Source organism: Gorilla gorilla, chromosome 8 (assembly GCF_029281585.2).
Source record: "Gorilla gorilla gorilla isolate KB3781 chromosome 8, NHGRI_mGorGor1-v2.1_pri, whole genome shotgun sequence".
NCBI lineage: Eukaryota > Metazoa > Chordata > Mammalia > Primates > Hominidae > Gorilla > Gorilla gorilla.
This window is the reverse complement of record NC_073232.2, coordinates 109,724,185-109,735,597: the sequence shown is the minus strand read 5'-3', so window position 1 is coordinate 109,735,597 and position 11,413 is coordinate 109,724,185. Positions and strand designations below refer to the sequence as shown.

Genomic DNA, 11,413 nt, shown 5'->3' with positions numbered 1-11,413 from the left:
AGGTGGGTGGATCACAAGGTCATGACATCGAGACCTCCTGGCTAACACAGTGAAACCCCGTCTCTCCTAAAAATACAAAAATTAGCCGGGTGTGGTGGCGGGCGCCTGTAGTCCCAGCTACTCGGGAGGCTGAGGCAGGAGAATGGCGTGAACCCGGGAGGCGGAGCTTGCAGTGAGCCGAGATCATACCACTGCACTCCAGCCTGGGCGACAGAGCGAGACTCCGTCTCAAAAAAAAAAAAAAAAAAAAAAATCACTTGAAACTGGGAGGCGGAGGTTGCAATGAGTCGAGATCGCGCCACTGCATTACAGCCTGAGAGACAGAGTGAGACTCCATCTCCAAAAAAAAAAAAAATGTAGGAAGCATGACCAGAACACTTACTCACTAGGTCTTGACCCTGACTTTCCCCTTCCCTGCCCTATTGTGAGGCAGAGAGTGAGAAGCTACATATCTTTAAAAATCGAATACCTTTATTTTTGCTCCCTTAAGCAGCATGTGAGAAGTGGCAGTGACCTCAGCAGCAGGCCTGGTATCTTTGCCCTGTTGAGAAGCCAAGATCTCAGCTGTACTAGTCAGGTGTTTTTTCAGACAGCAAGTAGAAGAGGTGGTAGCCAACTCCAGTGCTGTATCCTGGAGGAGGTCCGGGTCAGCACTGGGCAAGGTAGGTAGCTAGCTGCCTGACCCCTAGTCTGGGGTTGGAACTTCTGTTTGCCTGAGTAAAGGGATGTCAGTCCTAAGATTTCTCCACATTGTGTCTTTCTTCTGCAGTGGTAAAAAGGCTGGTCCTTGAATTGTCCTGCATGGTACCCTAAGGCAGGCCCACTGGCTCTTTTTGATCAAGGATTCCGAGAAAAGCTGCCCTTGGAGGCCCTTGAAATAACATAGGGAGCAGAATGAGTGCTCGAGTTGTGGCTGACACAGTCCAGCTCACACTGCCATCACAGAGGCTGAGTGAGCAGTCACCCAGGGAGGGGGCTCCCAGCTCATTCCGTTCCCATGGGGCAGGTGACTAGAAGGTAAGAGCACCCGAGTAAGCCAGTGCCTAGAAGAGAAGAGAGAAATGTCTCTGAGTTCCAAGAATTCTTGGTCCTTCCCGATCATCATTCCTTAACAAGCATACATCAAGGTATCCTGAAGCTACCTCGGTGTCAATCATGAAAGTAACAAAAGTTCTAATTTCTGCTACCCAATTTTATCCAACAAATGTACCTTTTGGTGCTTTGAAGGCCTTTTAAGGTTTCGAGCTAAACTTCTAAAGGTCCACTATAAGCACAGTGATAGGAGTGTCATGTACATGGGAAAGGGAGGAGGGAAGGCACGTCTGTTCATCTGATTGTTACCGCCTCAGTAACTGCCATTTGAAAAATTGTTTCCCCTTGTCTTGGGCTGAGAGAGCTAGCTCCAGTTACTGTCTTAGGGCCTCTGTGACAAGTAGATTATTTTAATCTCACAAATTATTGGCTTGAACTCTAGACACTGCTCTCCAAGTGAGAGGTGACTGGTGGCCACCGTGTCCTACACCCAGAGGCCCCTTCCTGAGCACAGCTTTCCTAGGATTCTACTGTAGTCATGTTGAAGCCTCATCTGTTACTTAAAACCACACAGTATTGGCCTCAAGCCTTTCTGGTTCAAATGAACAATGATCTCTATTCCTAGAGTCTAGAACTGTGCTAACACAGTAGCCACTAGCCATATTCCAAGTGCTCACAGGCATAGAACATCTTTCTCATGACAGTGTTCTGTTGGACAGCATTAGTCTGTGTGTCTTACATTACCTTCCTGTATCCACACCCAGGAATACCTTCCAGTTGTCCAAGCAGCCATAGTTGTAAGGATTCCTAAATACCTGGAGCCAAGAAAAACACGTTTCTTTGAACTTCTAATTTTTGAGACTAAATTGGCTAAGCTAAAGCTCAGATAGAGTAGTTCTGGCCTTTTACAATGCTTGCCCTAGTCAGCCCTGCCCATGGCCTCTGTTTACAGGAGAGCAAGTTCAGTTACCCACCTACCCACCCCGAGCCTCCAACCCTACTCACTCTGCCCTTGGCCTGTAGCCGACGTCTCTCCTTCTTGTTGATGTGCCTTTCGATGCTAGTCTCACCTCGACTGATGAGAACAGCATGCCATACAGTTAGGGCACCCAGGGCAAGTGCCACAGAACTAAGAAAAGAGGGGCGAAGACTGGTGGGTAGTTTAGAGAGGGCTGGAGGAAGTATGTCTGAAATTGAGCTAAGCAGTAACAACTGGTTTGGAACCTCTCTACTACCTAAGTCTTCCTCACCTCCCAGCATATATCCTAGATAAACTTTTACTTCACTATGTCTATAAAGAGCATCAATGAAAAAGCATCAAAGTGGCCTAAGAATAAATGATGTGAAGCCAGGCATGGTAGCTCATGCCTAGTAGTCCCAGCAACTCAGGAGACTGAGATAGGAAGATCATTTGAGTCTAGCCTGGGCAACATAGCAAGACTCCATCTCTGTTGTTGTTAAGGGAAAAGAGAATATGTGGAAAGGAGAATAGAGAAATAAGTCTGTATTGCTGAGAAAATGTTCTATATTTCCTAAAATACCCATGCTTGGGAGATAGTGGGAGGTAGTAAACACCCAGGGTTGGAATGGGATGGCATGAAATTCAAATTCCAGTGCTAATATTCCTACTAGCTGTGTATCATAGAACAAGTCACTTCACTTCACTGCCCCTTGGCCCCCAATTTTCAGTTTTCCTCGTCTATAAATACAGTCACCCAGCCTTTAGACAGGTGCTAAGATTAAATAAGGAGTTTAACTTACTTTGGTTACATATCAAGCACATACTTGCATCCGTGTGCTTAGTAATAAGCAATGCCAATATCCTCAGTGCTCCCTGCCCTGAATGCTGAAGAAAGCGCTGGCTCTCTGCCAGCCTAAATTAGACTAGAGCAGTGGCAGTTCACTTAGGAATGGGTTTCTGCCTGCGTGTGGGCACCTAAAAAACTTTTTTTCTGAAGCTTCCCCTCCCTTAAAACTATCAAAAACAAATACCTGCACAGGAACCAGAGGTAGACAAGACTCTTGTGAGTCATCCTTTCTCGAAAGGAGAAGGTGGGTGGTGGGGTCTGGTGATAAGTCTAGGAAAAGAAAACAGCAAAGCTGGCTCATTCGCTCTGTGGGTCTCCAGCAACTGCCCCCAGCACCTATAGGCAGGAAATGATCCAAATCCAGGCAGAGAAAACAGGGTAAAGCCACAGAGGAGTTAGGGTAGCAGCCAAGATGGGTGGACCAAGCCCAGCGGCATCACCACATGGACAAACACTGGGCAGCAGAGCAGGGTCTGGACAGGATGGTGAAGCACAGGAGAAGCTGACCCTGGGCCTTAAGAGTGACAACACAAATGGGGCTCCAGGGGAAGCCACTCCAATCCCCAGCCAGAACTCCTTCACTGCGCAGCTGCATCCCCAAGAGAGGAGACCAGACCATACCCAGAATGGACTGACTGGAGTGGGGAAAACCACTAGGGACTGTGAGCTCCACTAGGGACTGTGAAAGGGCAGCAGAAATACAATCAAGATGGGCTCAGCAGATTAAGGAGTCCTAAAAGGTACTGGGGGGCAGGGATGATCCAGATGCAGATGGACCAGGAGCAAGGGATGATCAGACTGGCTCAGCCTGATCTCTGTCCCCTGGAACCCCATTACACAGACTAACATAGACTCCTTGCTGCTCAGGCCATCACCAAGGCAGATTGCTTGCTCGGCCCAAAGAGAGGTGATGACGGGATAGATAGCCAAAACTGTCACATACCAGGGACTTCCAGCTTGCCTGTAGGCCACTTAGTCTACCCACCACAGCCAGCCTGCCTGAACACTCCTGATCTGGTCTAGAGTGGCCTCTCGGCAGCCTCTACAACTACATGGGCAGGTCGGCCCCAGATGCCTTAGCAACTCTATACCCCCAGGCCTGAGCAGCAGGAGGCAGTGGGGTGGGGACAGCCCACCTGGTTGGCAACCGCCTGTAGTTTGTTCTTGTCGAGCTGTTTCATTTTCTAAGGGGACGGAAAACAGTGCTGGTTATACTCTCAGGCCTCTAGGATGGGGTGCTACCAGCCCCATTCCTTAGGGACAGGTTCTACATCCCGAAGTTCTGCACTACTGAGCTGCCCTGTTCCTGATGAGCTCACCTCAATGGCAGCATAAGCCTCCCGGAAAAGGTCCCAACTTCCATAGCTGCAGTAGACACAGCCCAGAGTCATGAAAAAGCAGAAAGAGAAGAAGTACCGATGGTTATAGTGGCCCACACAATTGTTTAGCCAGGCTGGTTGGGAAATGATTAAGGACTAGAATCAAACACAATTTCAGGCGGTGTCCAGGCCCCTCAGGTTCATCCCTGGTTCCTGACAACATCACCCAAGCCTCAGGCTTCCAGTCACTAAGAACTACTTTCCAAAGGCAAGAAAATACAAGACTGTTCACACCCAAGGTTGAGGTGAAAAATGCTCAAAGCTTTTCAGAGCATTCAGGTCCCACCAAGAAGTCACGGAAACTGAAATCCTTCAGTAAAATGAATCTGCCAATATTTCAGCCTAGCTGGAGTTAGCCAAACATCTGTGTGGAACAGCAGCTGGGGACCCATGGTTCTATCTGGCGTACACAGTAAACAACCACAGAAGCCCAAACATCTCTTTCCATCCAATAGCTGTTAGCATGAGAGTCTAGAAAAGAAAGAGGTGTTAAAAGATTCCTTGCTCCAAGAAGATCCGTCCTAGAGTGTGAGCTTCCTGCTCTCCCAGGAGATGGTCAGCCCCCACAACTCCTCAACTCCAGTGTTCTCTGCAGGGTGATGCTAAAATGGTGGCCATTAACCCTGTACAGTGCTCTGGAGCTAAAGAAGGCCTCTGGCAGAAGAGAAAGCAAAAGGATACGGCAGTGGTGATCCATCTTCAGCACACACCTGTGAGGAAGGGACACAGGCTCTGTTACGGTGGCCAAAGTTCTTGAGATGTCAGTGCCAATCCTTCCCTACAAGGACCAGCATCCTGCTGAGGTGGAAAGGGCACAGACTTTGAAGACAGCCAGGCCTTGCTTCAAACCCAGCTCTGCAGTTTAATGGCTATAAGATATTGGACAAGGTAACTCATCTCTCCAAACCTCGGTTTTCACAAGTGGTAATAATGCCTAACTCACAGGACCATCCTAAGGATGAGGTGTCAGGAGAAGAGGGCACATCACCTGGGACACGATGGGTGATTCACCCATGTCTTAGCAAACTCAAGGTTAGGTTTTGCCCTAGGGCTACAGAAGGACCACAGCTGGGATTCCCAGAGAGCAAAGCCAAGACCCACCTGTTGCAGATGCTGCAGTGGTGTGTTCGGGCTGGCTTGGGGTAAATGCACTTCTTACAGATGGAGACGGTGGCGATATCATTCCTGCCCTGTGTGAAGGGAGAGCATAACGTGGCAGCACCAGTTCTGTCTCTCAAAACATACCAAGGTACTCTCCCCACTCCTGGGACCAGCTCCCATAGCCAGCAACTTCCCCCAATGCTCCTGTGAGGACCCACCTGGGGTGGGTACCCAGGCGGAGTGGTGATGGCCTGGTAGTAGTGGAAGACAATCAGGATCAGATTCCAGTGGCTATAGAAGAAATGCCAGCAGAGTCGTGGCACTGAGTAGGTTCGGAGGATGAGAGGCAGGACACACAGGTAGGCGATAGCTACAATGGAGCCTGTCAGCACGATCACCAGGACCACGAACACCTGCCAACACCAGCAAGGTCAGGGAGACATGGTGCAAGAGCTATGCCCAAAGCAGACTCGGAGTTTCCCTGGGGGTGGGGGCCGGCCTCCAAAACCTGGGTTGGGTCTGTGAGAGACATGTCCCTCTGCTCCCCACAACACCCCTTTTCCTGCTCCCTGGACATCACTCACCACTCCAAACCAGCGGATCACATTGTCTACCAGCCAGTAGACAGGCTCAAAGGCAGCATCAACAGCGGTGTCACTGCCCCCAAAGGAGTTGTAGAGTAGGGAGCGCAGGCAGACCTTGCCGTAGCGCCAGCGCTGTACTAGACCCCGGAGTAGAGGTGGACAGCGGCGCCTGTAACCCAGCAGCAGAAGGAGGCGGAGGCAGAGGCGGGCCGGGCCCAGCAGCAGGCTGCGCTGGCCTCGCATGGTTCCTATGAGAGCACACCATTGTGAGGATCTAGTCTGAGCCCTGCCTCCCTACCCCGCTAGTGGGAAGGCCTAGAGTACTCACTTGGAGGGCAAAGACCTAAGACTAAGACCCAGCTAGGCCAGTCACCAACTATGAGAAGTAGGAAGGTTACTTCACTTTTCTACGGACTGACCAGTGCCAATGTTCCAACCAGATTAAGGGAGTAAAACTGACGGTTCTGAGCCTGCAGAAATTGTACTTAAATTACACCACATGGTTGCATAGCAAATCCAAGGTGATGCACACCTAAAGCAACAGGCCACAGGAAAGGGGTGAGAAAGGCCACTCCAAATCAAAGCAGTCTTAGGAGTTGTCTGTGTAGACAGACTTTTGGGTGGAGTGTGGCCAACATGGACAAAGCTGTCCACTGTGTCTCTGGGCATGGCCACTGTAGCAGAGATTGCCAGGGCTTCCTGACTGCCCTAGTGCATCAACCTACCTTCAGATGATTATTCCTCACCAAAGAACAGCCAATGGAGGAATGAGTACACAGAATGTGGATCCTGCACCGAGGTATTTCCTGGTGTTATTTAAGTCTTGGCAAAAGATACTCTTCCTTCCTACTCCCTCTGGGCTGATGTCACAGGCTAGCCAACTCAACCTGGTAGCAGGAGATTCCCTGTCTCCTGTCAGGACAGCCAGCTACCCCTTGCATGACAGAAAATGCTTTGTCTCCAATTCCATTCCCAGCCCCACCCCAAGGAAATGGTAGCCAAGACAACTCCAGGTATTCTGAGCAGAACACAGGAAGGAGTCAATGGGAGGGGACCTCCATGTTGATTCATGAAGGCCTCGGGTCCTGACCTCTCTGATGGACTCCACTGCCCCAGTCTAATTAGACACTCAAGAACCTTCTCTGCAGCTGCTGCCTTAGCCCCAAGCTACCCAACCAGACTTCCCAGTTCACTGCTTCTATGGCACCTCTGCCAGTGCCTCCATCTCCTCTATGCAGTTTCTACCTCATGCAACAGCCATGGGAAGAGATCGGCTGCCTGGGCAATGACCAGAACAGAAGACACAGATGCGCTAACAGATTCCTTCGATGACAGTTTCATCAGTTCTGCAGATTAAAGACTTTCACCAGAAAAAAAAATTACCTGATTTTGCCCTGAGGCAGCCAGGGAGGGCTTTGTCCTTGACAATACCACTGACTTATTTAACAGGTAGCTCAAAACCCAACAGAAACTGGAGGAGGCTGCTCCACTGCAGGGATGGTTTCAATTCGGTAACTGGAGTATTGTACTCTCCTTGCACCCTGGCTCATCCCCACAAAAGACCTTTCAAAGAAAACACTTAATTACCTCCTTGCACAAGCCCTGTAAGCCCTAAGGTGAAAAGAAACTCAGCAGACAAGGTCCACAGAGAAGGAGAAGGCACAATTCAGTAGGGACCTACGCTCAGCACCAGGATAAAGAAACTGTCCATTCCTGCCACCTCCTAGGAAGCTAAAAGAATTAAGGGGAGTGTAGAAAAGAGAAAAAAAGGCCGGGCGCAGTGGCTCTCGCCTGTACTCCCAACACTTTGGGAAGCCGAGACAGGCAGATCACTTGAGGTCAGGAGTTTGAGACCAGCCTGGCCAACGTGGTGAAACACTGTCTCTACTGGAAATGCAAAAAAATAGCTGGGCATGGTGGCGCGTGCCTGTGATCCCAGCTACTTGGAAGCCTGAGGCAGGAGAATCGCTGAAACCGGGGAGGTGGAGGTTGCAGTGAGCCAAGATCGCGCCAGTGCACTCCAGTCTGGGAGACAGAGTGAGACTCCACCTCAAAAAAAATTAAAAGCTCAAGCTCAAACTTCCACCCCTATTGTTTGGAAGCATGATTTGGCTTGTAGCATGAATTTTTAAAATAGTAGACACCCACAATCAAATGTAAGAGTGGGACAAAACAGATTACCCCACAACAAATCTAGGTGGCTTTTGGACTGTCCACACTGCTGTTCATTCCCTTTCTACAGGTAATGGAGAGTTTCCTATTTGCCAAAATACTTTTTGTAGCAATAGCATGCAAATCCAATGCACTCCTCGTTTGTAATAAACTCGAATTATATACTACCTCACACCTCTTCTAGTCTTAAAAAAAAAAAAAAAAACCAAACTTCTATTCTCCACTTTTCAGATCATTCTTAACCACGTCCTAAATTCTTCAGCGCTGCAGGAAATGTCTGCTTCAAAGACCAGATTTACCCAATTCTTTAGGGTTCAATTCTGTCCCTAAGCAGTTCCGTAACCTCAGACAAATCATTCAACTCTACTGGGACTCAATCTCCTTGTGTTCACATTCAGTGAGGGAGTGGGATTAAATGCTAAGGTCCCTTCCAGCTCTAACCTTTTATGATTCTGTAACTATACAGATACAGTCAACCCCATATCTGCGGAGGGATTGGTTCCAGTCCTCCCTTCAGATACCAAAATCCATGGATGCTCAAATCTGATATAAAATGGCATAGTGTTTGCATATAACCTATACGTATCTTCCCATATACTTTAAATCATTTCTAGATTACTCATAATACCTAATACAAAGTAAATGCTACACATAAACACTTTTTTTGTTTGTTTTTGAGATGAAGTCTCGCTCTGTTGCCCAGGCTGTAGTGCAGTGGCAAGATCTCGGCTCGCTGCAACCTCCGCCTTCTGGGTTCAAGCAATTCTCCCTGCCTCAGCCTCCCAAGTAGCTGGGATTACAGGCACCTGCCACCTCGCCCAGCAAATGTTTGTATTTTTAGTAGAGACGGGGTTTCGCAATGTTGGCCAGGCTGGTCTTGAACTCCTGACCTCAGGTGATCTGTCTGCCTTGGCCTCCCAAAGTGCTGGGATTACAGGTGTGTGAGCGAACCACCATGCCCAGCTGCCCCCAAATATTTCCAATCCATGGTTGGATTGGATCAGCGATGTGAAACCCACAGGTATGAAGAGCAAACTTCTTTGGTAAGTGTAAATGAAATGTTTATAAAGCACTTAGCACAATACCTGGCTCATGGAAGTACTCAATAAATATTTGTTGAATGAATGACCTGGAGGGATGCAGAAGTGGAAAGCCTGGCCAGATGTCTATCTGTCCTACAAATACCAGCAAGGACACTCCTGACAATGTGGTAACACTAAATAAGTGTCTGCTGTTATCATTCTTCCTGATTCATAAAGAGAGAAATACAAACTGTTATTAAAATCATGGCACTTAGGAGCTAGAAGTCGTTTTTGAAAACAAGCCCAACCAGAAATCAGCCCAGCTGTGTAAACACAAAGCTCCTAGATGCACAGATACAGATTTGGGTGAACAAAGTCTGAGGCTAGGGCCTCTCTCCATTAGCTAATGGGGTATGGGATGCCAGGAAAATTACATATGTAGTAAGTGGGCCGCAACTGAACACACAGACTTTTCTTTTTTTTTTTTTTTTGGAGATGGAGTTTCACTCTTGTTGCCCAGGCTGGAGTGCAATGGCACAATCTGGGCTCACCACAACCTCCGCCTCCTGGGTTCAAGCAATTCTCCTGCCTCAGCCTCCTGAGTGGCTGGGATTCCAGGCATGTGCCACCACGCCTGGCTAATTTTGTATTTTTTTAGTAGAGACCGGGTTTCTCCATGTTGGTCAGGCTGGTCTCAAACTCCCGACCTCAGGTGATGCGCTTGCCTCAGCCTCCCAAAGTGCTGGGATTGCAGGCGTGAGCCACCGCACCTGGCCCAGACTTTTCATCTCAAGAAATAGAGGTAAAGCAAAATTCAAAAAGATGTGTGTAGGGGAGAAGGGGCTAATCTCAGTGAACGGGAGGAAACAGGGCAAAGCGCAGCTTTACTACCACCCCAAGCACAAGCCCGAGTACTCTGATCCCTCAGTAATAGTCACAGGCCATACTGGTCATCTGCCACCAGACTGGAGGAGATTGCTGGCCACAACACTCCCCTCTTCCCATGGCTTTAAGTCACATCTGTTTCCCAATGGGAAAGTCGACTGAGGGGACAGGGAAGGACAGATGGCAAAGCCATCAGAAGTCAGGTGAACTGAGATCAAAGTCGTGGCGAATGTCATCTGGACAAAGACGCTGCTCTCAGGATGTTTGCAATCTCAAGTAGGAGATACCCAACATCAATAAAGAGTAGCATTTTATTCATGTGCAGACCTCCCTTCTGGGCTAACACGCTGAGAAGAAAAAGACTAACAACTTTATTTTGGGGCTGCTTATCTTTTGATGACGGGCCCACACAACCAGAGTTCGGCTTTTTCAACCAGAGAAAGCTTACTGAAGTGGGGATGGGGGGCCGCGAAGAGGATCGGACCGCAGGACTGGAAGCTGCAGTTTAAAAAACCGGGAAAAGGCCGGAGGCAGTGGCTCATGCCTGTACTCCCTGCACTTTAGGAGGCCGAGGCGGGCGGATCAAGAGATCAAGACCATCCTGGCCAACATGGTGAAACCCCGTCTCTACTAAAACTACAAAAATTAGCTGGGCGTGGTGGCGCGCGCCTGTAGTCCCAGCTGCGCGGGAGGCTGAGGCAGGAGAATCGCTTGATGCCGGGAGGCGGAGGTTGCAGGGAACAGAGATCGCTCCCCTGCACTCCAGCCTGGCGACAGAGCGAGACTCCTCAAAAACACAACAAAAAAACCGGGAAAAGGTTTTATTTCTCAATGACAGCCGCGAGGTGAAACTGCGATGGACTGGAAGTCAAAAACCGTGGGTTCCAGTTTGGGCTCTATCTTAACTATCTTGATCATTTTGGACAAGTCAAACCCTGTCTCTGAATCTGAGGTTCCATATCTGTGAAACAGACGAGTTGGGTCGCTTGACCTCCTTCCCTCCTGCTCTGAGCGTAACGATTGCTCGGAAGGTGCGCTCGGGCTGAGGAGGGCACGGCCCCGCAGGGCGGGGCGAGGCGAGAGCAGGAACCCGGACTCAAGACAAGGCCCCAGGGCAGTGCCCTACCCAGAAAAAGGGACTAGGATGGGGAGCAAGGGCCGAGGCTTCGCCCTTACCTGCCGCCTGCCGACTCCCCAGTCAGCCAAACCGAGCCCCGCAGCCTCTGCCGCCGCTCACTGCCACCCCCTCCGACTCGGCGCCCCGGCCGGGCCCGGCTCAATCCAAACCACCATGGCCCGCCGCCCGCAGCGCCAGGCAACGGACCCCGACCCGCCGCCAGCCCATCCTCAACCACACGCGCAGGCGCAAGCGTGGAGCTCTGAAGTTCCGCCCCCGGATTTGTCCCGGCGTAACCTGGGAAATGGAGTTT

General features: G+C 49.8%; 1 protein-coding gene across 13 annotated transcripts; it reads right to left on the bottom strand.

Annotated features, from left to right (window-relative positions):
- Nucleotides 1-453: 453 nt before the first annotated feature.
- Nucleotides 454-11,379, bottom strand: ZDHHC16 (zDHHC palmitoyltransferase 16). Of its 13 annotated transcripts, none has more exons than XM_055352639.2 (12): nt 11,160-11,359; nt 7,288-7,467; nt 5,905-6,152; nt 5,539-5,733; nt 5,321-5,409; nt 4,901-4,929; nt 4,160-4,293; nt 3,977-4,024; nt 3,025-3,110; nt 2,038-2,161; nt 1,777-1,847; nt 454-1,043 (listed from the first exon to the last, which is right to left on the bottom strand). In XM_055352639.2, exons 3-12 carry the CDS (start codon nt 6,145-6,147, stop codon nt 929-931), a joined length of 1,134 nt encoding a protein of 377 aa, XP_055208614.1. In that variant the 5' UTR covers nt 6,148-6,152; nt 7,288-7,467; nt 11,160-11,359; the 3' UTR covers nt 454-928. The 13 variants fall into 13 exon arrangements, with proteins under 13 accessions (XP_055208614.1, XP_055208615.1, XP_004049933.1 ...); XM_055352640.2 differs by having other exon boundaries at nt 2,038-2,107; nt 11,160-11,353; XM_004049885.5 differs by lacking the exon at nt 7,288-7,467 and having other exon boundaries at nt 11,160-11,379.
- Between the last annotated feature and the right edge of the window lie 34 nt (nt 11,380-11,413).

What these genes read in the sequence shown, in the direction of transcription:
- ZDHHC16 (XM_004049885.5), bottom strand. Translation starts at nt 6,147, where the DNA reads ATGCGAGGCCAGCGCAGCCTGCTGCTGGGCCCGGCCCGCCTCTGCCTC. An exon ending in CACTGCAGCATCTGCAACAG is followed by an intron (nt 4,930 to 5,320) that starts GTGGGTCTTGGC and finishes CCTTCCTCACAG; the next exon opens with GTGTGTGCTGAAGATGGATC. An exon ending in GGCTACAGGCCAAGGGCAGA is followed by an intron (nt 1,848 to 2,037) that starts GTGAGTAGGGTT and finishes TCTTGGCTCCAG; the next exon opens with GTATTTAGGAATCCTTACAA.